The sequence below is a fragment of the Schistocerca cancellata genome, chromosome 7, assembly GCF_023864275.1.
Source record: "Schistocerca cancellata isolate TAMUIC-IGC-003103 chromosome 7, iqSchCanc2.1, whole genome shotgun sequence".
Lineage (NCBI taxonomy): Eukaryota > Metazoa > Arthropoda > Insecta > Orthoptera > Acrididae > Schistocerca > Schistocerca cancellata.
Window position 1 is genome coordinate 490,541,303 of NC_064632.1, and position 26,267 is coordinate 490,567,569.

Sequence of the window (26,267 nt, forward strand, 5' to 3'; positions counted from 1 at the left end):
CATCTGAACATATAAACAAATACGTAATCAGTACCGTTTGTTGCATTGTAAAATGTTAATTACGTCCGAAGATATTGTAACCTAAACTTGACGCTTGAGTACCACTCCTCCGCTGTTCGATCGTGTGTATCGGAGAGCACCGAATTACGTAGGGATCCAAAGGGAACGGTGATGGACCTTAGGTACAGAAGAGGCTGGAACAGCACATTACGTCCACATGCTAACACCTTTTTATTGGTCTTTTTCACTGACGCACATGTACATTACCATGAGGGGTGAGATACACGTACACACGTGGTTTCCGTTTTCAATTACGGAGTGGAATAGAGTGTGTCCCGACATGTCAGGCCAATAGATGTTCAATGTGGTGGCCATCATTTGCTGCACACAATTGCAATCTCTGGCGTAATGAATGTCGTACACGCCGCAGTACATCTGATGTAAGGTCGCCCCAGGCTGCCACAATACGTTGTTTCATATCCTCTGGGGTTGTAGGCACATCACGGTACACATTCTTCTTTAACGTACCCCACAGAAAGAAGTCCAGAGGTGTAAGATCAGGAGAACAGGCTGGCCAATTTATGCGACCTCCACGTCCTATGAAACGCCCGTCGAACGTGTACCTCACACCTCATGGTAATGTACTTGTGCGTCCGTGATAAAGACCAATAAAAAGGTGTTAGCATGTGGACGTAATGTGCTGTTCCAGTCTCTTCTGTAACTAAGGTCCATCACCGTTCCCTTTGGATCCCTACGTAATTCGGTGCTCTCCGATACACACGATCGAATAGCGGAGGAGTGGTACTCAAGCGTCAAGTTTAGGTTACAATATCTCCGGATGTAATTAACATTTTACAATGCAACAAACGGCACTGATTACGTATTTGTTTATATGTTCAGATGTGCTAACAAAACTAACGGGGTTTCATTTAAAAAAACGTAGGTTTGTGTTAAAATACATACTTCCGTGCATTTTTTTATGGTTTGTATTAACCAATTACACTAGCCCCTCTCCTCACGTTCGGTCTATGGAATCGATTGGTCAGTATTTGATGTGGTTTACGAAATATATCCAGCGGTAACGTTAGGTGACTCACCCTGTATATATTCAGGCTCCAGTAAACCACTTTTACTTACGTGCAGTACCGACGTGTTTTTCCTGCTCCTGCTCCTACCCGCGCGCCTTCTTCCAGGAGAGATACAAATGTATGTTTGTTGAACTTCTACGGATCATACCTGCCCAGAGAAATAAATCCCTTGAATATATGTCACCTTTGTTAGGAAGCACGAGCGTATCTGAGCAGTTATTTTCTAGTGTAAAGTACACAAAGAGTGAAAATACAACCGATGTCTCAGATGAACACTTTGAGAACACCCTGAGAATTGTAACTTCTTCGATCGAACCTGTTATTCACACATCAGATTCCAAATTTCAAGTCAAATGTCAGATAAATTATGTGATTTGTAATTACTGATATATAAAATTGTAGATGAAATCTACATACAAAGTGTCACATTAATTACATCTTGCTTTTTCGGAATAACCAGTCATAAATTAATAAATTCTAAATTACTTAAATGTGTCAACTACATACCTCCGACTGGCCTTTTCCTTTTTTTGTCTGCTGTTAGCGTTACGTGCTGCCAAAAATTGCCGGCCGAGGTGGCCGAGCGGTTCTAGGCGCTACAGTCTGGTACCGCGCGACTACTACGGTCGCAGGTTCGAATCGTGCCTCGGGCATGGTTGTGTGTGATGTCCTTAGGTTAGTTAGGTTTAAGTAGGTTGGGGGTTGCTTGGGGAAGGAGACCTGACAGGAGTTCATCGGTCTCATCGGATTAGGGAATGACAGAGAAGGAAGTCGGCCGTGCCCTTTCGTAGGAACCATCCCGGCATTTGCCTGTAGCGATTTAGGGAAATCACGGAAAACCTAAATCAGGATGGCCGGACGCGGGATTGAACCGTCGTCCTCCCGAATGGGTTTAAGTAGTTCTAAGTTCTAGGGGACTGATGACCTCAGAAATTAAGTCCCATAGTGCTCAGAGCCATTTGAGCCAAAAATTACTCGTCTTCTTCCAGTGAGGCCAAGTAAGGTAAAAAAAAAGTGGGACACCTCTGTTTTAGATGACCTGGGTTGATGAAGGTACCTGTCTGGGATGGTGAAGTGCATGACATAGCATTCTAGGATTTCGATAGACGGAAGTTGTCCCTTCCCTTTTTTTCGGTACGAGCTGAGAGAGCAAAAACGTATCATTCTTGTGCCATAAATTGCATGACGTCTCTTGTACACTGCGCACGCTGCCAGCTAAGGATTAGTGCTAATCACAATTGTGGGTATTGTGTAAGTGCCATGGAGATGCTCTGACTACAGCGAGGATTTTCCCCTTCTGTGTGTTGGCAGCTGGCGAAGCTGTTCTCTCACAGCTGGACGATGGGCGCCTTCATCTGCAAGCTGCTGCATTACCTGCAGAGCGTGTCCGCCATCTGCTCCGTGCTCACGCTCACCGCCATGAGCATCGAGAGGTGAGTCCAATCGACAAACTCCATCTCTCGCCTGCTCCCATTCTTTTCAGGAAGCTAAAGCGTGACAAGAACACTTGTCGTCCTCTTACCATGTCGTCCTAAAATGTGATAAACAGTAACTGTGTTAATGAAAAGTATTATAACACAGAAGCCCCCTCCCACCCTCTCCCACCACCAATCTTTCACTCTGGATGGATCTATATGTTCTTGTGTAAAATATTCCAGCACTCCGGACACTGATGTGAAATGCTATCATCACAGTGAAAATATACAGTGAGCATTAGGAACATTTCCACAAACTTTGGGGACACGTTCACCACAGTAAAACCAGAAAAGATGGTGTGAAATTCCTTCGCTTTTAATTTTTGTTGTTGTTGTGGTCTTCAGTCCAGAGACCGGCCGTTGTGGCCGAGCGGTTCTAGGCGCTTCAGTCTGGAACCACGTGACCGCTACGGTTGCAGGTTCGAATCCTGTCTCGGGCTTGGATGTGTGTGATGTCCTTAGGTTTGTTAGGTTTAAGTAGTTCTAAGTTCTAGGGGACTGATGACCTCAGATGTTAAGTCCCATACTGCTCAGAGCCATTTCAACCATTTTTTCAGTCCAGAGACTGGTTTGATGCAGCTCGCCATGCTACTCAATCCTGTGCAAGCTTCTTCATCTCCCAGTACGTACTGCAGCCTACATCCTTCTGAATCTGCTTGGTGTATTCATCTCTTGGTCTCCCTCTACGATTTTTACCCTCCACGCTGCCCTCCGATACTAAACTGGTGATCCCTTGATGCCTCAGAACATGTCCCGCCAACCGATCCCTTCTTCTAGTCAAGTTGTGCCACAAATTTCTCTTGTCCCCAATTATATTCAATAGCTCCTCATTAGTTATGTGATCTACCCATCTAATCTTCAGCATTCTTCTGTAGCACCACATTTCGAAAGCTTCTATTCTCTTCTTGTCTAAACTATTTATCGTCCATGTTCACTTCCATACATGGCAACACCCTATACAAATACTTTCAGAAACAACTTCCTGACACTTAAATCAATACTCGATGTTAACAAATGTCTCTTCTTCAGAAGCGCTTTCCTTACCATTGCCAGTCTACATTTTATATCCTCTTTACTTCGACCATCATCAGTTATTTTGCTCCCCAAATAGCAAAACACCTTTACTACTTTAAGTGTCTCATTTCCCAATCTAATTCCTTCAGCATCACCCGACTTAATTCGACTACATTCCATCATCCTCGTCTTGCTTTTGTTGATGTTCATCTTTTACCCTCCTTTCAAGACACTGTCTATTCCGTTCAACTGCTCTTCCACGTCCTTTGTTGTCTCTGACAGAATTAAAATGTCATCGGCAAACCTCAAAGTTTTTATTTGTTCTCCATTGATTTTAATACCTACTCCGAACTTTTCTTTTGTTTCCTTTACTGCTTGCTCAATATACAGATTGAATAGCATCGGGAGGAGGCTACAACCCTGTCTCACTCCCTTCCCAACCACTGCTTCCCTTTCATGTCCCTCGACTCTTATAACTGCCATCTGGTTTCTGTACAAATTGTAAATAGCCTTTCGCTTCCTGTATTTTACCCCTGCCACCTTCAGAATTTGAAAGAGAGTATTCCTGTCAACATTGTCAAAAGATTTCTCTAAGTCTACAAATGCTAGAAACGTAGGTTTGCCTTTCCTTAATCTTCCTTCTAATATAAGTTGTAGGGTCAGTATTGCCTCACGTGTTCCATCATTTTTACGGAATCCAAACTGATCTTCCCCGAGGTCGGCTCCTATCAGTTTTTCCATTCGTCTGTAAAGAATTCGCGTTAGGTTTTTGCAGCTTTGACTTATTAAACTGATAGTTCGGTAATTTTCACACCTGTCAACACCTGCTTTCTTTGGGATTAGAATTATTATGTTCTTCTTGAAGTCTGAGGGTATTTCGCCTGTCTCGTACATCTTGCTTACCAGACGGCAGAGTTAGGTCAACTCCCAAGGCTGTCAGTAGTTCTAATGGAATGTTGTCTATTTCCGGGGCCTTGTTTCGACTTAGGTCTTTCAGTTCTCTGTCAAACTCTTCACGCTGTATCATATCTACCATTCATCTTCATGTACATCCTCTTCCATTTCCATAATATTGTCATCAAGTACATCGCCCTTGTACAGACCCTCTATATACCTCTTCCACCTTTCTGCTTTCCCTTCTTTGCATAGAACTGTGTTTCCATCTGAGCTCTTGACATTCATACAAGTGGTTCTCTTTTCTCCAAAGGTCTATTTAATTTTCCTGTAGGCAGTATCTGTCTTACCCCTAGTGATATATGCCTCTTAATCCTTACATTTGTCCTCTAGCCATCCCTGCTTAGCCATTTTGCACCTCCTGTTGATCTCACTTTTGAGACGTTTGTATTCCTTTCTGCCTGCTTCATTTACTGCATTTTTATATTTTCTCCTTTCATTAGTGAATTTCAGTATATCTTCTGTTACCCAAGGATTTCTACCAGCCCTCGTCTTTTTACATACATGATCCTCTGCTGCTTTCACTATTTCATATCTCAAAGCTACCCAATCTTCTTCTATTGTATTTTTATCTCCCATTCTTGTCAATCGTTCCTTAATACTCTGCCTGAAACTCTCTACAACCTCTGGTTCTGTCAGTTTATCCAGGTCCCATCTCCTTAAATTCCCACCATTTTGCAGTTTCTTCAGTTTTAATCTACCGTTCAAAACCAATAGAGTGTGGTCAAAATCCACATCTGCCTCTGGAAATGTCTCACAATCTAAAATTTGGTTCCTAAATCTCTGTCTTACCATCATATTATCGCTTTTAGTATGTTGCTTAAATTTTGCGTTGAAAGATTATCAAGGTCAAACTGAACAGGTGAAGTTTATAAGTAATAATTTAAGCTCTTATATCCAAGAGATGTTAAGTCACTGTTTCAAAATATTACAGGAAAGCTACGTAAAGTTTTGAAAAGTATTCAGAAATATCAAAATATCAGTACACATGAATTGAATTTACTTAGTGGCTCAGTCTGGTACACAATATTGTATTGAATATTCTTCCCCTTTTTTACACATGTAGGACGTGCGACATCTGCTTTTTTTTTAAATTGTGAATTAAAAACTTTTGACTTGAAACAAATGTAAAGTTGTGAACTCGCTTACCTAACAAATTCTGATCCTCACTGTTTGAGTTTGTGCTTTATAAAATATTACATGAAGTTACCATAACTACTGTTATGATTCTCCACTAGTCATTTTTCCAGCACTGCTGTACACTAAAGAGAGTGGATGTGTTACATAAATTTTATTTTTATTAAATAATACCATTCTATCTCTACTACAAACTCTTTCTCATCACTTCCATACAGCATTGTGTTATAAAATGTGGTTCTTTCTGGCAGAGTAACATGTTCCAGCAGCGAGCCATCTTCATCACATTTTGCCTTCTTTACCTTACGAAACCATTGTGGTGTATTTTGAGCGTTATCACAACATATAGTAATATATTTACATATGTTGCAGGACTACTTGTTTATTATTCTGTGATATTGTATTTCAGAGAAAGCCTACATAGCTTAAAAAAGTCTCTGCTGTAAATCAAGCGCCAAGATTAAAGGTTTTCACTGCAAGTGTGTGTATGCAGAGAAGTGCTGCTCTGATAAAAAAGATATGGTATCATTCATGAGCAACGAAATACTTATCTCTACAGTTGTATCGAACAACAGCATGGCAATTCGCTGTTATAAAATTAAAGCAAAGTCTTCTGTGACAATAATTACCATATTTACACGAATCGAATGCCCGTCTTTTTGTCCAGATGTAATATTTAAAACTATACTGTGCGTTGGATTCAGGCCACATTACAGTCTGATAAATATTACTATGCTCTTGACAAGTAAAGCTATTTAATCGGCACTTATAATAAATATAAAAATTAACAGTAACTGACCCAGTCATGACTTAAGAGTATATAAATTAAAATTCCATTGTACTATTATAAATAACTATTCAATATTATACTTATTCTGGCATGAGCCAGAGAATGATTCGTCATGTTCTAGATCCGTCTTAATGAAAACAATCCCACATCTTACGTCCAGACTTGTTTTCATCGTCATCTGGAAGCCAAGCAGAGGGAAACTACCTACCAGCAAGATGTCATACGTGATTGTGTTCAAGTTAAAGTATGCATGAAGAAAATTCTTGATCTTTACGGTATAAAGCAAGAAAGATTGGATCGAAAAGTAAGCAGACTGGATAATTCACCGAAGGAAGACGGAGGAAACCATGCTCCTGGACTTAAGAAACATTATTATGTTTGCCAGAAAATACGTGATTTTATTGTCAATTTTCTCACTCAGTAGCGTCATTATTGTCGCTCAAAAAGTATAACTGAGAAACTACTGTCTGCTCAACAGACAGTGTTTTACTTACATGGGGACTTCCGTAATCAGTATCCTGAGTTGCAGAACAATGTAATGTATCGATTGTTTAATGATATATTCCAACACGGTTTTCATTTGAAATTTGGTCAGCCGAAAAGATATTTCTCGTGATGGCACTAAAGTGGATACACAATATAGTGCAGCATCTAGTGAGCAAGCTATAGCTGCTGCCATATTGGAAAAATTGGGCTGCCAGAAAACTGAACATCTCTACACAGATGATTTTGTTCATAGCCGAGGTTCAGCAGCTGCAGAATATTTCAACAAAGATAAAAGGTCAGTAATCAGCTGCTCAAGAATACCTTTATTTGGTTCATTTTACCGTTTTCAACAGTTTAAACTGTCATCTTAAGATGTGAAATATGCTAAAATCACTGGTGAGCTAACGTCAAAATAAGAACCGGACGACAGTGCCCTTTGTTACAGAATCAATAACATAGAGTGACGTCGCTAAACATATATGATAGTGCGACGAGTTGCAAACAATGAACAGTTAAATCGCAAATCGTAGTTGGTTGACTTTCGTCGCATATTCTGTGTACGATTTGCGATTTCACAGTTCATTTTCTGCTACTCATCGAATATATATATTTTTAGCGACGTCACTCAACTTTTTTGATTCGTAACCAATGACACTAGCGTCAAGTTCTTATTTTGACGTTTGCTTACCAGTGATTTCATACTATTTCACTTTCGAAGATGACAATTTAAACTGTTGAAACTGGTAAAGAGAACAAAATAAAGTGACTGTAGGCTTTTTCGGCGTAAACTATTGATGAAGGTTTCTCGGGTCTCCAGCCGGGTGGTAGCGTTGATATCTCGCGACGTTTCGGGAAGTGTCATACTACCCATCTGCTGGCGAAGATGGGTAGTATGACACTTCCCGAAACGTCGCGAGATATCAACTCTACCACCCGGCTGGAGACCCGAGAAACCTTCATCAACAATATAAAGATTTCCTTGTGCAGTTGACGATTGACTTTTTATTAGTGTTTATTTCTAAAGTGGATCTGAGAAAGAGTCTTTCATAGAGGGAATTTTTTTATATTAAAAGAACACCTCTTCCTGCAACAAACATTTGCAAAGGATAACACAACTATGGATGCATAGTTTAGTTGTATGTAACCTGGCTTCCAACGACGCAACTCTATTTATGTCTGAAACAATTTGTGGAAAATCGCTAAATGAGGTTATTAGCTGTACGAAATGGTATGTCGCAAACGAAGTTGATCAGTCTCTCGAATAGCTACATGTTTTCATGGACAGCTGTGCATCACAGAGCAAAAACAGATGTGTGTTTGCATTCTGGTTGCGTCTTTCTCAGGTATGTTTTCAGGAAGTTTATCTGTATGACCATATCCCAGGACACTCTTTCATGCATACTGATAGAATTTTTGGCAAAGTTGGAAAGAAAAGGCGAGCAGTAGGTAACGTCTGAATTTCTTGACAGGGGTCAAATGTGATCAGAGATTCACTGCATAAGAATCCCATTAATGTTGTGTATGTCCTGAATTTATAGTTTTCTTACCCGCAGTTTTCAACTCCTTGCGAATAGAGCGCTTCCATTTGGTGGGATTACTGCGTCTTTGACATCCACGGACGGGATTTGTTGTAGAAAGCTCATTTTCATTTGCAGATGACGTAGACCGTTTACTACTGTCCTTGCGAGCATTTTTATTTTCTCCCAAAGTCGTGTTTCCATCATCGAAATAGCGTTCTGGTGATTGTGCGTCCTCATTAGGTCTATTTTTCAAGCCACTATCTTCAGATAGACATTCATTCCAGGATCTGACCGTCAGATCACGACAGTTCTCCGCCGTTTTTCAGTTGATAGTGGAACCTGTACTGGCAGTAGCGTCGCCAAATGTCTGACGCTGCAGCTTCCTGTCATAACAACTTGTAACTCGAAAACGGGAGTTAACAGTTTCTGTTTCTGAAACCGAAGTACCTTGAATATGACAAATTCACAGTTTGACGGACTTCCAGCTTTCTGATCTGCATATTCTTTAACACCATTATAAAACTGTCCATCAGTGTGTATATTGTGGTATAAACCCGATTTCTGATAAACCTTTACTTAACATTTATTTCTGAGTGCTTCAGTTAACCTTCATTTTGTGTGATAATCGACGAATCTATAGAAACGAATACATCCGCTGATGGTTTCGTTGTAACGGCCGTGGCGTTATGTTGTCATGGATAGACGTTTACATTTTAGATTTGTTTACATTAAAGTTATTGTCTTGATTTTATGCGTTTAGGAGCAGTGGGTTTCCCGAGAAGTTTGCCGTTTAACTATGACGCAATAGTGATTTCGTTAGCATTTCCTTCTGTTAGGAAGGGGAAACATAAGGTTTTGTTTGTATCACAATATTTTTGGATAACTACGATATTCTATTCGCTGAAAGGCGTGAACATACCGGAATCGATTTCTGAAGTCCACGAAAAAATATTATTAGACCACTTCGTAAAAGAAAATAGCTTCGGAATCAAGTCTTCAGCTACACACACGCTATGGCGTTTGGCTATTGATGCTACTCGTCCATACTATCATTCACGGGTTGATCCCTACAAACTGTTCAAGAGTGGCTATATATTACAACATAATAAATGTTTACAAGTCTGGGCTTCTTGTCCGACTGAGGAGATCCTCGAATAACTAATTTGTTGGCCTGTAGTTGCTTAAGACAGTCGAAAAACGACTCCGAATTGCTGTAACTTCCTGCTTATGATGTTGGCCGCTACAGTCTCCTATGCATACAGTAAAACGACAAACAGCGCTGAATATCTCGCAGAACAGAATCATCGTCCCATGTTAGGAACTGAAGAGAACGAACTCTGCTTCACTATTGTAAACCAACCAATCCAGATCAGTTTCATTTGGTAAAATGCATTGGGAGAAATGCATAAAATACAAAGGCTTTGACCAGTTACTTAAAACAGTCGAAAAACTACTGCGAATTGCTGTAATTTCCTGCCTGTGATGTTGGTCACTACAGTCTCCTATGCATATAGTAAAACGACAAACAGAGCTGAATCTCTCGCATAACAGAATCATCGTCCCATGTTAGGAACTGAAGTGAACGAACTCTGCTTCATTATTGTAAACCAACCATTCCAGATCAGTTTCATTTGGTAAAATGCGTAGGGAGACATGCATAAAATACAGAGACTTACGTGATTTTGAGTGAAGAAGACGCACGAAAGGTGTTAACATGATACGTGTTTCTCAATAATAAATTGTTATGCAGCAACGAGAACAAAATTAGCACACATGTAGACGCTCACGAGACAAGTTACCACACTATACTGTTTGAGGAAGATTACACCCCTTCATCCAAGGGACACTACACCTCTTCACCTATTGAACGAGAATTTGCACCCTGAAATTGCTTATAAGTTTTCAATCATGTGCTCTAAACTCGTTTACGCGGTGCTTTAGGAAGCAGCGTGCGAAAAACAATACGCGTCAAGTGGAGAGGAAATAGGTCATTGCCTGGTTGGTAGGCAGCCCATAATACTACTGTGCATGCCCTGTAAACAGATAATCCAGCCAATGTCGCTATCCTATTTGGCATGGAGAAATTTAAGTTCTATTTGAAACAACATTTCTTATTATAAAATGACAATCGGCTCCCAAGCTTGGATCCGAGTTGACTCCACTACTCTTTCAGGATTGCACGGTGGGCAGTCCGGATATCAGCGTTCCATTTTATGGTAAAGTAATGTGTGTAAAGGATTCGGACAATCAGTTGGCCTGATAGTCAGGAATAATGGTGTGGAGACCACATTGCCTGTATTTCTGCGATACCCTTACGGCACAGCGGTATGTCGACGATATTCTATGACCCTTTTTGTTGACCTTTATGACTAGCCATCCTGGGCTTATATTTCAGTAAGATAATGCCCGCCTACACACGGCGGAGTTACAACTGCTTGTATCGTGTTTTCCAAACACTACACTGTCCGGCAGTGTCGCCAGATCTCTCTCCAATTGAGAACGTTAGGAGTGCTACGGTTAGGGCTCTCCAACCAGCTCGAGATTTTAAGGATCTAACCCACTACTTGGACAGTGCTGAGACTACATCGCTCAACAAACCTTCCAACATCTCTGTCAATTAATGCCAAGCCAAATAACTGCTTGCATATGGGCCCGAGGTGGACCAACGCGTTATTGACTTCTTCAATTTGAGAAGCACCTTCTCTTGAATAAATCATCAAAATTCTCTGAAATTGTTATCATACGTTTGTCTGTACTTGTATATAACATCTACTGATTTACGTCTAATTGGGATAGATCCTTCGTGGTGTTACGCTTTTTTATTTCTTAGAGCGTTTTCTTAATCGGAACATCAGCGCCAGTCGTACCTCTGGTCAGCATACTATCGTGCTTATGTAAATCTAATTGAGGTGCTGCATACACTATTGGCCATTAAATTGCTACACCACGAAGATGACGTGCTACCGACGCGAAATTTAACCGACACGAAGACGATGCTGTGATATGCAAATGATTAGCTTTTCAGAGCATTCATACAAGGTAGGTGCCGGTGGCGACACGTACAACGTGCTAACATGAGGAAAGTTTCCAACCGATTTCTCATACACAAACAGCAGTTGACCGGCGTTGCCTGGTGAAACGTTGTTGTGATGCCTCGTGTAAGGAGAAGAAACGTGTACCATCACGTTTCCGACTTTGATAAAGGTCGGATTGTAGTCTATCGCGATTGCGATTTATCGTATCGCGACATTGCTGCTCGCGTTGGTCGAGATCCAATGACTGTTAGCAGAATAGGGAATCGGTGGGTTCAGGAGGGTAATACGGAAAGCCGGGCTGCATCCCAACGGCCTCGTATCGCTAACAGTCGAGATGACAGGCATTTTATCCGCATGGTTGTAATGGATCGTGCACCACGTCTCGATCCCTGAGTCAACAGATGGAGGCGTTCGCAAGACAACAAGCCTCTGCACAAACAGTTCGACGACGTTTGCAGCAGCATGGACTATCAGCTCGCAGACCATGGCCGCGGTTACCCTTGACGCTGCATCACAGACAGGAGCGCCTGCGATGGTGTACTCAACGACGAACCTGGGTGCATGAATGGCAAAACGCCATTTTTTCGGATGAATCCAGGTTCTGTTTACAGCATCATGATGGTCGCATCCGTGTTTGGCCACATCGCGGTGAACGCACATTGGAAGCGTGTATTCGTCATCGCCATACTGGCGTATCATCCGGCGTGATGGTATGGGGTGCCATTGGTTACACGTCTCGGTCACCTCTTGTTTGCATTGACGGGACTTTGAACAGTGGACGTTACATTTCAGGTGTGTTGCGACCCGTAGCTCTACCCTTCATTCGATCCCTGCGAAACCCTACATTGCATCAGGATAATGCACGACCGCCTGTTGCAGATCCTGTACGGGCCTTTCTGGATACAGAAAATGTTCGACTGCTGCCCTGGCCAGCACATTCTCCAGATCTTTCACCAACTGAAAACGTCTGGTCAATGTTGGTCGAGCAACTGGCTCGTCACGATACGCCAGTCACTACTCTTGATGAACTGTGGTATCGTGTTGAAGCTGCATGGGCAGCTGTACCTGCACACGCCATCCAAGTTCTGTTTGACTCAATGCCCAGACGTATCAAGGCCGTTATTATGGCCAGAGGTGGCTGTTCTGGGTACTGATTTCTCAGGACCTATGCAACCAAATTGCGTGAAAATGTAATCACATGCCAGTTCTAGTATAGTATATCTGTGCAATGAATACACGTTTATCATCTGCATTTCTTGTTGGTGTAGCAATTTTAATGGCAAGTAGTGTATTTCCATACGTGCATTGACAAACAAATATTATGACCTCTTCACACTGGGAATGAATGCCATCTGGTAGGGTAGTGGCCATGCTGTGCAGTAAGAAAGGCAAGTAAGCGGAGCAGAGGCGAATGGGGAATTATTCTAGCGACTATATGGACCGGAAATGTGGAAAAGAAAAGACATAAACGACTCTTACAAAGCGCACATTGTTGTGGCCCAGCGTCCGGTAAAGAGCGTCTAGGGGATGGCAGAGCTGGTAGGTTGTTCACGTGGTACTGTCGTGAGAAGATGTGGAAAGTGGTTGAAGCACAGTGCAACTACAAGTAGACGACAAGGTGATTCGCGTCCACGCTCCATCACAGAATGTGGAGGGCAGATGCTCCGACGGCCGTTGTGGGCGAGCGGCTATAGGCGCTTCAGTCTGGAACCGCGCGACCGCTACGGTCGCAGGTTCGAATCCTGCCTCGGGCATGGATTTGTGTGATGTCCTTAGGTTAGTTTGGCTTAAGTAGTTCTTAGTTCTAGGGGACTGATGACCAAAGATGCTAAGACTCATTGTGCTCAGAGCCATTTGAACCATTTGAGCAGAGGCTCTGGAAAGCAAGACGGGCACGATCTGTGGTCCAGACACATGTGTTTCGGAGTACAGCGCACATAGTTGAAATTGAGGCATCGTAACAGATGACCCCTAGGTGTAACCATGTTGAAGTAATGACATCGTCAATTACGATTTGAGATGGGCAATGCATTATTGAAACAATATAGCCATCAAGAAGCCGTGAACCATAAGGTGCTGGGTAAATAACCAAATAATGACTTTATGAGAAAAGATATTCATTCATAAATACTGTATATGTACTTCATTCTTTGACACCTCTTTAGCAAGGATGAGAGGTCCAACACTTACAATTAAACAGGTAACAAAATTTTGCAGTTTGGAATTGTATCATTTAACATTAGCTGACTTTAAGCTCTCCATGGATTTGTTTCCACCTGTATTGGGCAAGCACATATTGACTAAAACAAGGGGTAAACTTCTTCATTAGCAAATTACATTCTAATAAAGCTAACGCTAAGAGTAGTTTCGTTATAGGCTCAGACCAAACATTGAGCCACAATCACATAAAAAAATATAAGCACAGTGGGTAATGATTAAAACCTGTTCAAGTAAAATTCACGACACAATATCCAAGTGATTTCAGTAACAAGTCATCGGTGTCTAATAATTAATATAAACAGAACGCTCATATTATAATAGACGTGGGCAATGACATAAATATATACAATGGGCACTAATACACTACTGGCCATTAAAATTAATACACCAAGAAGAAATGCAGATGATAAACGACCATTCATTGGACAAACATATTAAACTAGAACTCACATGTGATTACATTTTCACACAATTTGGATGCATAGATCCTGAGAAATCAGTACCCAGAACAACCACCTCTGGCCGCAATAACGACCTTGATACTCCTTGGCATTGAGTCAAACAGAGCTTAGATGGCGTGTGCAGGTACAGCTGCCCATGCAGCTTCAACACGATACCACAATTCACCAAGAGTAGTGACTGGCGTATTGTGACGAGCCTGTTGCTAGGCCATCATTGACCAGGCGTTTTCAATTGGTCAGAGATCTGGAGAATGTGGTGGGCAGGGCAGCAGTCGAACATTTACTGTAGCCAGAAAGGCCCGTACAGGACCTGCAACATGCAGTCGTGCATTATCCTGCTGAATTGTAGGGTTTCGCAGGGATCGAATGAAGGGTAGAGCTACGGGTCGTAACACATCTGAAATGTAACGTCGACTGTTCGAAGTCCCGTCAATGCGAACAAGAGGTGTCCGAGACGTGTAACCAATGACACCCCATACCATCACGCCAGGTGATAAGCCAGTATGGCGATGACGAATACACGCTTCCAATGTGCGTTCGCCGCGATGTCGCCAAACACGGATGCGACCATCATGATGCTGTAAACAGAAACTGGATTCATCCGAAAAAATGACGTTTTGCCATTCATGCACCCAGGTTTGTCGTTGAGTACACCATCGCAGGCGCTCCTGTCTGTGATGCAGCGTCACGGGTAACCGCAGCCGTGGTCTCCGAGCTGATAGTCCATGCTGCTGCAAACGTCGTCGAACTGTTCGTGCAGATGGTTGTTGTCTTGCAAACGTCCCCATCTGTTGACTCAGCGATCGAGACGTGGCTGCACGATCCGTTACAGCCATGCGGATAAGATGCCTGTCATCTCGACTGCTAGTGATACTAGGCTGTTGGGATCCAGCACGGCTTTCCGTATAACCCTCCTGAACCCACCGATTCCATATTCTGCTAACAGTCATTGGATCTGGACCAACGCGAGCAGCAATTCGCGATACGATAAACCGCAATCGCGATAGGCTATAATCTGATCTTTGTCAAAGTCGGAAGCGTGATGGTACGCATTTCTCCTCCTTACACGAGGCATCACAACAACTTTTCACCAGGCAACGCCGGTCAACTACTGTTTGTGTATGGGAAATCGGTTGGAAACTTTATTCATGTCAGCACGTTGTAGGTATCGCCACCGGCGCCAACGTTGTGTGAATGCTCTGCAAAGCTAATCATTTGCATATCACAGCATCTTCGTGGTGTAGCAATTTTAATGGCCCGTAGTGTAATTTACTTGAATCACAACTCCCATCCTAATGCCCAGTTGAACTCAATGTCAAGAAATGAGTATTTACAGTTAATTTGAACCCGAACCCCACAAAGTTCCAACTAAGAAACGACAGAATGAAATGAAGGGGTAAAGATATATCAGTAATGGAAAAAACGCCCAGCCAGGTTCCAGCAACAGTAAATTTGTAACGTAAACGGATGAATCTCTTAGCAAAGGGTACAACTTGCGCTCTTGGCAATTTAACAAAGGTATAAAGTACATATAGAACCAGAACGCCGCAGTGGGCTCGATTAAGACAAGGAAGTAAATTTGTGTGCACACGGAGACACATCTTTCACTGTTCATGAATTAGCCACCACTACACTTCAGGCACAAATGCAACAGACGCACATTAGCGTAAGGTAATATCCAATTCATTAAAGTAACTAACGGTAAGTACGCCTTAGTAATGTGAGTAAACCGACTCTGAGAGCAGAAGCACTCTACAGCACAGAACAAGATGCTAACCAAACGAACCCATAAGCTTCCGCCGCACCACTCTGCCACTTTATCTGCGGGTGACAGGAGCAGGGAGAAATCAACCCCTCTTCCAATTCGAGAGCCCCGTTTCCCAGCGAAGTCAATTCGCGAATAGAGATTTCCCCTCAGATACGACCCGACTCCCACATAACCGACAGTCGGTGGTGTTCGATGGGCTCCCTTCTGCTAGCGATAAGCAACGAATGAGACCGAGCCACCTGGCGGGACGCTGAGGAGCACGTTGCTTCGCAACCGGCAGAGTGGATACGTTGAACTATCGATTAGATATCGAAAGCGCGCACAGCTCAATCGCCCCCTCCCAGGATTCTAACCTGCAGCACGGAAGGAGTGGGGATTAACTGAATTGAATTCATTACCCTCGTTTTTTATTGGCTGGCCTCATATCGACCCTACGGGTTTTACTTGTAGATAAAATCTCGACAAGGAATGTTACTGGTCATTTTCAGGATCTCAAATGTACCAACGAAACGTGACAAAACTTTGCCAAGAAATTTTGTTTCCGCCCTTGCTTGGTGCCCAAAAATTTAAAGGTCATATCGGAGTGGCCGAGAGGTTCTAGGCGCTACAGTCTGGAACCGCACGACCGCTACGGTCGCAGGTTTGCATCCTGCCTCGGGCATGGATGTGTGTGATGTCCTTAGGTTAGTTAGGTTTAAGTAGTTCTAAGTTCTAGGGGACTTATGACCGCAGCAGTTCAGTCCCATAGTGCTCAGAGCCATTTGAACCATTTTTTTTAAAGGTCATATCGACGACCCTTTTACGAAGTAGGACGCCAGCTGTCATATCTGCGAGCCTCCCGTCTGTATGTGAACCGAATGTTATTAATCGCCCTGCTCTAGTTCCTTTTAATGATGTTAGCATCAATTTTCTCTGGCAAGAGGTGGTCGCTGATAGGCCAAAGTTTGCATTAATTTAGTAACGGTTGCCCAATGTGACTCATTTTCCGCAAAATTTAGCCATCTAATAGATTTATCCCAGCTACACTGAGAGTGGCTATGATATACAGGAGATAGGCAAAATAATATGGTGGTAGTAATGGGATGGTTGTGTTTGGCGGTCGACAACGCAGGTAAGGCATGTGTCGCGCTGGATTGTGCGTATTCAGTACCGACTAGTAATCACTGCAGGATGTTTACGAATAGTGCACACTTCGTATTTGCACTCAGAGGCAGACGTTGGCGTACAGTGAAAGAGCTAACACAGTTCCAAGGAGGGCAGATTGTGGGGGTCCGATTAGCTGGAGCATCTAGCCAACTTGTTGAATGGTTAAAGAGCAACTGTTTCAACAGTCATGACAGCCTACAGAAAACATGGAAAAACATCATCGTGTAAATGTAATAGTGGGCGCAAATCAAAACTAAGTGACAGAGATCGTCGGACGCTAACACGAATTGTGTCAAAAGACCACAAAACTACTGCGGCTAAAGTGACTGCAGAGCTCAACGGCCATCTTCGAGACCCCGTATCTATCGACATTGTCTGCCAAGAACTCCATAAAGGGACTATTCATGGACGAGCTGCTATACCGAAACCATTAGTGACGACAACCAGCGCAAAGAATCGTAAAATATTGTCTCAGGAGCATAAATTCTGGACGGCTGATCAGTGGAAACACGTCTTATGGTCCGACGAGTCAACGGTTTCGTTATTTCACTGGTCCAGGCTTACGTCTGGAGAACGCCAAAGGAATCCTAGATTCCTGATCGCTTGATTCCAATGGTTAATCATGGGGGTGGAAGTGTGAATGATGCGGGCAGCCACATCATGGTATTCTGTTTGTCCCATCATTACTCTCAAAGGTCGTTTTGCAGCCAACGATTACGTCAACATTTTTTAAGTTTTCAGGTGCACCCCATGATTGAAATGCTGTTCTCCAACAATGTTGCCGTATTCCAGGACGATAACGCACCCCTTCACACAGCCAGGAAGGTACAGTCGTGGTATGAGGAACATGCAACTGAAATGCAGCGTCTTTCCTGGCCAGCACAGTCGGTGGACTCGAACATTATCAAACACTTGTGGGCAGTATTGCAGTGCAAACACCGGAGCACATTTCCGCCTCCCTCTTCTTTGCAGGAGTTAGAAGAGTTCTGATCGAAGAGTGGCTATATTAAGGGCAAATGGGTGTCCAATCCCTTATTAATAAATCATTCCCAAGTAAGTACAGGTATTCACATTATTTTGCCTATACCCCGTGTAATCAGAGAAGATTTTAGATAGTGATTAACATATTCTGCAAACGAGGGTTGAGGATAGTACGGGATGGCTGTGATATGTAAGTATTATGGAGGTAAAAAGCAGGGGCATTGTCACTGACCAATGGCTTGGGGGAGGGGGGCGGGGGCGGGGGCGGGGGGAGGTTCCAAAGTATGCAAATATTTTACAAATTTTCTGAATCTTCAAAGCCATGGTCTTTCCTGTACTTGGGATAAGCCAGCCAAAAGGGGTGAAAGCGTCCATCATTACGAAACTCTACTTGTTGCCACTCTTCGCACACGGAAGCGGCCCTAAATAGTCAAAACTTGCTGACATTCCTCACACTGTTGCACCTACTTCCGAACATCTGAATTGAGAGAAGGTCACGACAGGCATTCTTTAATTTTCATGATGTTGTTAAAGATTCCTAAATGACCACCACTCAGGGAATGATGCACGTGTTTGAATACGACAGGGACTAACTCTTTAGGAATATATATTTTTAACTTGCCATCATAGCAAGTACTATGACATAGGAGGCCTTTGTTTAGCTGATGCCCAGCTACCTTATACCCACGGAGGAGCTGATGCTTAATCTCCTTGAGCACTTGACCCTGTTCCTGCTGCTCCCCCAAACTCGCAAAAAGAGATGGGATCTCGGTCAGTACTACATTTATAATCATCGTCATACTGGGCGACCTAAGGGTCTCCTGCCCCTTGCTCAACGTATGGATCAATGCATCAGCCAACTGATTGTCCGAATCCTTTACACACATTACTTTACCATAAAATGGAACGCTGATATCCGGACTGCCCACCGTGCAATCCTGAAAGTGTAGTGGAGTCAACTCGGATCCCAGCTTGGGGGCCGATTGTCATTTTATAATAAGAAATGTTGTTTCAAATAGAACTTAAATTTCTCCATGCCAAATAAAATCGATGACTCTCCAGTTCGTATACGGAATATTGCACTCCTGCTGCCGATGAAGCCCTTGAAGCATAGGCGACTGACCTGGAATCTCTGTCAACTTCTTGTAATACGAAAACAGCTACTCCAGAACTGGAGGCCTGTCTGGAGAACAAATTGACGCTAAAATTCGGGAATTGCTGGGAAGGGGGTGTTCTACATCTACATCTACATGGTCACTCTGTAATTCAAACTTAAGTGCCTGGCAGAGGGTTCATCGAACCATTTTCATGCTACTTCTCTACCATTCCACTCTCGAATGGCACGTGGGAGAAAGGAACACCTAAATCTTTCCGTTCGAGCTTCCATTTCTCTTATTTTACTATGATGATCATTTCTCCCTACGTAGGTGGGTGTCAACAAAATATTTTCGCATTCGGAAGAGAAAGTTGGTGATTGAAATTTCGTAAATAGATCTCGCCGCAAAGAAAACCGCCTATGTTTCAGTGATTGCCACCGCAACTCGCGTATCATAGCCCCCTATTGCGCGATAACACGGAACGAGCTGCTCTTCTTTGCACTTTTTCGATATCCTCGGGGTCAATCCAACCTGGTAAGGATCCCACACCGCGCAGCAATATTCCAGCAGAGGACGGACAAGTGTAATGCAGGCTATCTCTTTAGTGGGTTTGTCGCATCTTCTAAGTGTTCTGGCAACAAAGCGCAGTGTTTGTTTCGCCTTCCCCACAATATTATCTATGTGGTCTTTCCAATTTAAGTTGCTGGTAATTGTAATTCCTAGGTATTTAGTCGAATTGACAGCCCTTAGATTTGTGCGATTTATCGTATATCCAGAATTTATCGGATTTCTTTTAGTACCCATGTGTATGTCGTCGCACTTTTCTTTGTCTAGTGCCAATTTCCACTTTTCGCACCATACAGAAATTCTCTCTAGATCATTTTGTAATTGGAATTGATCGTCTGATGATTTTACTAGACGGTAAATTACACCGTCATCTGCAAACAATCTAAGGGAGCTGCTCAGATTATCACCTAGATCATTTATGTAAATCAGGAACATCAGAGAGCCTATGAGACTACCTTGCGGAACGCCAGATATCTCTTCTGTTCTACTCGATGATTTACCATCTATCACTACGAGAGCCTGCTTTAAATTGCCAAAAGCTGACTGTTGACTTTCATTTAAATGGCTCTCCCTAACGGTAAACCAGTTGAGAAAAGTTCGGAATAAACGGAATAAAATTACTGAAAACTTTCACCATGCCGACGATCCGAGCACTTTCCTTTCTGTAACTGGACTCGCATTCGGGAGAACGACGGTTCAAACCCGCGTCCGGCCATCCTGATGTAGGTTTTACGTGATTTCCCTAAATCGCTTCAGGCAAATGCCGGGATGGTTCCTTTGAGAGGGCACGACCGACTTCCTTCCCCATCCGTCCCTAACCCTATGGAACCGTTAACCTCGCTGTTTGGTCCCCGCCCCCCAAATCAACCAACCATCCACTCCTTTCCGTCCTGAGGAGGCGGAACATTATGAATAGCTTATACACTCCCGGAAATTGAAATAAGAACACCGTGAATTCATTGTCCCAGGAAGGGGAAACTTTATTGACACATTCCTGGGGTCAGATACATCACATGATCACACTGACAGAACCACAGGCACATAGACACAGGCAACAGAGCATGCACAATGTCGGCACTAGTACAGTGTATATCCACCTTTCGCAGCAATGCAGGCTGCTATTCTCCCATGGAGACGATCGTAGAGATGCTGGATGTTGTCCTGTGGAACGGCTTGCCATGCCATTTCCACCTGGCGCCTCAGTTGGACCAGCGTTCGTGCTGGACGTGCAGACCGCGTGAGACGACGCTTCATCCAGTCCCAAACATGCTCAATGGGGGACAGATCCGGAGATCTTGCTGGCCAGGGTAGTTGACTTACACCTTCTAGAGCACGTTGGGTGGCACGGGATACATGCGGACGTGCATTGTCCTGTTGGAACAGCAAGTTCCCTTGCCGGTCTAGGAATGGTAGAACGATGGGTTCGATGACGGTTTGGATGTACCGTGCACTATTCAGTGTCCCCTCGACGATCACCAGTGGTGTACGGCCAGTGTAGGAGATCGCTCCCCACACCATGATGCCGGGTGCTGGCCCTGTGTGCCTCGGTCGTATGCAGTCCTGATTGTGGCGCTCACCTGCACGGCGCCAAACACGCATACGACCATCATTGGCACCAAGGCAGAAGCGACTCTCATCGCTGAAGACGACACGTCTCCATTCGTCCCTCCATTCACGCCTGTCGCGACACCACTGGAGGCGGGCTGCACGACGTTTGCGAATGGTCCTCGCCGATACCCCAGGAGCAACAGTGTCCCTAATTTGCTGGGAAGTGGCGGTGCGGTCCCCTACGGCACTGCGTAGGATCCTACGGTCTTGGCGTGCATCCGTGCGTCGCTGCGGTCCGGTCCCAGGTCGACGGGCACGTGCACCTTCCGCCGACCACTGGCGACAACATCGATGTACTGTGGAGACCTCACGCCCCACGTGTTGAGCAATTCGGCGGTACGTCCACCCGGCCTCCCGCATGCCCACTATACGCCCTCGCTCAAAGTCCGTCAACTGCACATACGGTTCACGTCCACGCTGTCGCGGCATGCTACCAGTGTTAAAGACTGCGATGGAGCTCCGTATGCCACTGCAAACTGGCTGACACTGACGGCGGCAGTGCACAAATGCTGCGCAGCTAGCGCCATTCGACGGCCAACACCGCGGTTCCTGGTGTGTCCGCTGTGCCGTGCGTGTGATCATTGCTTGTACAGCCCTCTCGCAGTGTCCGGAGCAAGTATGGTGGGTCTGACACACCGGTGTCAATGTGTTCTTTTTTCCATTTCCAGGATTGTATGTCGAATTAAATTTACTGTGAGGTTCACTCCAAAAGAAATGCACACTATTTTTGTAGAAATACAGTTATCATTCTGCATGTGTGAAAGTCTTGGTCAATTTGTGAAGCTCTTTCTCTTGAATTAGTCATCCAATTTTACTGAAACTGTAATCATTTGTCTGTCTGTACATGTATATCACACGTACCAATTTCCATCCCATTCGGGAAGTTTCTTCGTGGGGCATCGTTTTCTTTTATCTTAGATTGTGCTCGTATTTGAAGCGTGAACTCAAGAATACCCTCGAGAGGTCTGTTTAGAGAAGTAGGTATTCTAACGACTGCTTCCCAATGTATTGATTCGTTACTGAAATTTGTCATTAATCAAACCAACAACTCAGTTCACGGAAACAATACTTGAATAAGAATAATCTTCACAATGGTTTAAAGTCGCTGACGTTGGCCCACAAAGGTGATATTTATGCAGGGAAACACATTTTAGTAACACGCTAGCAGCCATAAAATTCAGGTACTTATAATGTAGCCCCTGTTAACACAGCTGGCATCGTTCAGGACTCGTATTGTGAGCACCACGACGAACTGTATCTCCCATTGCCACCAGACACCAGATCTCAACATTATTGAGCCTTTTGTCTAATTTCGAGAGATCTCAATATTATTGAGCCTTTCTGTTCTAATTAGGAGAGAACCGTGCTTCATTGCCATCCACCGCAGCCAACGTTACCTGAACGTGCCATACAGGACACGTATTTATACGTTACGAGATGACTTGAAGCTGTTTCGAATTAGAACAGTTTTCCTGCGCCGTAGCGGTCCTGGTAATGTGTACCGTTTTTGGTGTTTCCATTCTTTTGTCCACGCTATGTATATGAACCATACCCCTCAAAGTTCCGCTACATGTAGCATGTGCTGTTTCCAGGTACTACGCCATTGTGCACCCGATGCGGGCGAAGTATACGTGTACCATCCGTCAAGCGCGCAGGGTGATCCTCATCATTTGGGCGGCTTCTCTGCTGCTAGCGGTGCCCATCATCTTCGTACAGGTAAGTTAGACCAGCCAGCAGCAACGGTCATTGTTCACTTCTTCGTGCCTTACATACAAACTGGTCCACTGCAGTATAATGAATTTCTTAGCGTTTAATCTTAGCAGGTAATCCTGTAGAGGAATTTGCATAGCTCTCGGCTCCTGTAAATTTCGTTTGTGTATTTATACGAGGGCTATCCACAAAGTACATTACGTTTTGGAATTAAAAATAAATAAAGTATTGGAATTTTTTTTATTATATACAGATGAAAGCCACACTTATATACTACTTTTCTATATAGTTGCCATTTAAATTAAGGCACTTATCGTAGCGATGGACGAGCTTGGAAATTCCTTCGTCGTAAAATTCAGCCGCCTGCGCCTTCAACCACGTGGTTACCTCGTCTTGAAGCTGTGCGTCGTCATCAAAACGCTGCATAGCCAACCACTTATTCATTGTTGGGAATAAGTGGAAGTCGCTCGGTGCCAGGTCGGGAATGTACGGCGGATGAGGAAATAACTTCCGCTTAAAACATTCGAGAACTTCACGAGTGGCATTTGCCGTGTGGGCCCAGGCGCTGTCGTGAATCAGCAAGATCTTTGAGCCCAACTTTCCCCTGCGCTTGTTTTGTATTGCTCTTCTGAGGTTGTGCAAAGTTTGGCAATACCTTTGAGAGTTTATTGTAGAGCCTCTTTCCAGGAAATCCGCAAAAATCACACCTTTTCTGTCCCAAAAGACAGTCGCCATCACCTTCCTTGCCGACATTGTCTGCATGCATTTCTTGGGATTTTGGGGGGAATTTGTGTGCCTCCACTGCATTCACTGCAATTTTGTCTCGCAGTTCATATGATTAACCCATGTTTCGTCACCAGTAACGATGCGATGGAGTAATGAGTCGCCATCTTTCTCGTAAGCGTCCAAAAACGTTAACGCTGCAGCCATTCGCTGATTTTTGTGAATCTCTGTCAAGATTTTTGGCATCCATCTTGCACAAAACTTGTGGTAACCAAGCTTTTCGGTAATGATTTCGTGCAACAAACTTCGTGAAATTTGTGGAAAACTCATAGAGAGTTCCGTTATTGTGAAATTACGGTTTTCACGGACCGCAGCATCGACTTTTTCCACAAGTTCGGCAGTCACTATGCTGGGTCTTCCACTTCGCTCTTCGTCGTGAACGTTAGTTCGGCGATTTTTAAATTTTATGACCCATTGACGCACTCCACCTTCAGTGATTATGTTGTCCCCATACACTTCACAAAGCTGCCGATAGATTTCTATTGGTGTACAGTTTTTTGCAGTCAGAAACCTTATTACAGCACGCACTTCACACTTCGCGGCATTTTCAATTAACGCTGACATTTTAGACTGTCACAGTAACTGAACGGAGTACAGCACGAACCTCTCACTAGCACGGCAGGATGCCGACTGAGCGGCGGAATGCCACGACACCAAGATGGCCGCGCTAGCCCCGCCCCTAACGGACAAAAACGAAAACGTAATGTACTTTGTGGATAGCCCTCGTATTACTCAGATACTAAAAAAAAAATCCGCGTTATGGTCCTAGACTGACTAATCGGACCCCATGCACTGTCAATGTCGTCCTCTTGCAATGGCGTCATCTTATGCATTATGGCGGGGCGTGTGGTCAGCACACCGCTCTCCTGGTTGTTGTAGAGTTTCTTACCTTTGTGACCGCTACTAAATGGTCAATTAGCTCCTCGTCCCCCACAGTAGCTGCACCGTCATCGCTGCGGATTGCCTGGGTCGATTCCCGGCCGGTCGGAAATTTTCTTCGCTCGGTGACTGGATGTTGTGTTGTCCTTACGTTCGTATCGTCGTAATGCACATCTCATTCTTGAGTTGGCTGTATGGGCACATCTCGAAAGCCAACAAATTACAACAAAAAGAAACAGCTACTCAGTTGACCTTACGAGGCTGACAAGAAAGCTATGACCGAGCGAGGTGGCGCAGTGGTTAGCACACTGGACTCGCATTCGGGAGGACGACGGTTCAATCCCACCTCCGGCCATCCTGATTTAGGTTTTCAGTGATTTCCCTAGATCACTTCAGGCAAATTCCGGGATGGATCCTTCCCTAATCCGAGCTTGTGCTCCGTCTCCAATGACCTCGTCGTCGACAAGACGTTAAACACTAATCTCCTCCTCCTCCTCTAAGAAAGCTATGCGACAATCAGGATGTCAAATCGAAGACCATTCAGCCGTCTAATTTCCAAACTGTTATTTTATTTGGCTACCAGTTTTCATGATTTACTACGCCATCTTCAGGCCGTCTGACCGACGTGTGGGAAGACTCCAATCTCGGTTCCGGGCAAAATAATTCATTCAAATACATCTAAATACTGGACGGTAGGTGATGGTTGAAGTGATCGCTGTATCAAGCAGAAATCTACAGGTACCAGTATTTGAGTGCTGGCCCGTATTTCGACTGTAACCGAGATTGAAATATTCCTACACGTTAGTCAGGGGGCCTGAAAATGGCGTAGTAAATCACTGAAACTGGTAGCCAAATAAAGTAACAGTTTGGAAATTAGACGGCTGAAACGTCTTTGATTTGACATCCTGTACCTAACAGCCTAGTCCCGCAACCATCTCTGAAAAGATGGACATGCAGAGACATACAGTAATCTGTTTTTTATGAATTTTTATATTTATGATACGTTTAGTTCAGAACTACAATTACAATTTCCCAAAGCAGTTTGATGTAACCCGCAAAAATTCTCGATAAAATCGACTTTGAAGTCTTCCGAGCCTCCGCAACAGCCTACAGGAAGGGCCATTTTTCAACAGGCAGCCCGTCCTTTGTGGGAGAATTTTCGCATGCCATGTGGATCGCCTGGGTTCCATTCCTAACTGACGCAAATTTATTGTGCATGTTCACGAGTATTTCCTGTCACCTTTCGGTCATTGTTTGCTTCGTTTTTTCCGGTCATATAGAATACCATTTAAAAATAAAATTCATCGAATATATGTTGATTATCACATGTTTAATTGTCACTTTTATGAAAAACTAGCGAAACCAGAAATTATTCGCAACTGCTAAATGTGTATGGGATTTACATATACATTCTTAATTCCTTTCTTCTCTCGCTCTACCACTCTTCTCATCCCCCCTCTCACCCTACATCTCTTCCCCCACCCAACTCTCTGTGCATAGCCTCCTCCTTCCCCCTCTCTAAGTCCATTTCTGTCTGGATGTTCAGTC

General features: G+C 43.8%; 1 protein-coding gene across 1 annotated transcript in view; it reads left to right on the forward strand.

The window, feature by feature from the left end:
• Nucleotides 1-2,403: 2,403 nt before the first annotated feature.
• The window catches only part of LOC126092466 (pyroglutamylated RF-amide peptide receptor-like), a 123,937-nt gene continuing 100,073 nt past the window's right edge, over nucleotides 2,404-26,267 (forward strand). Inside the window, exons 1-2 of the mRNA XM_049908070.1 lie at nucleotides 2,404-2,521; nucleotides 22,940-23,063. Coding sequence (XP_049764027.1) covers nucleotides 2,430-2,521; nucleotides 22,940-23,063 — 216 coding nt within the window. The 5' untranslated portion in view covers nucleotides 2,404-2,429. The remainder of the gene's footprint in view (nucleotides 2,522-22,939; nucleotides 23,064-26,267) is intronic.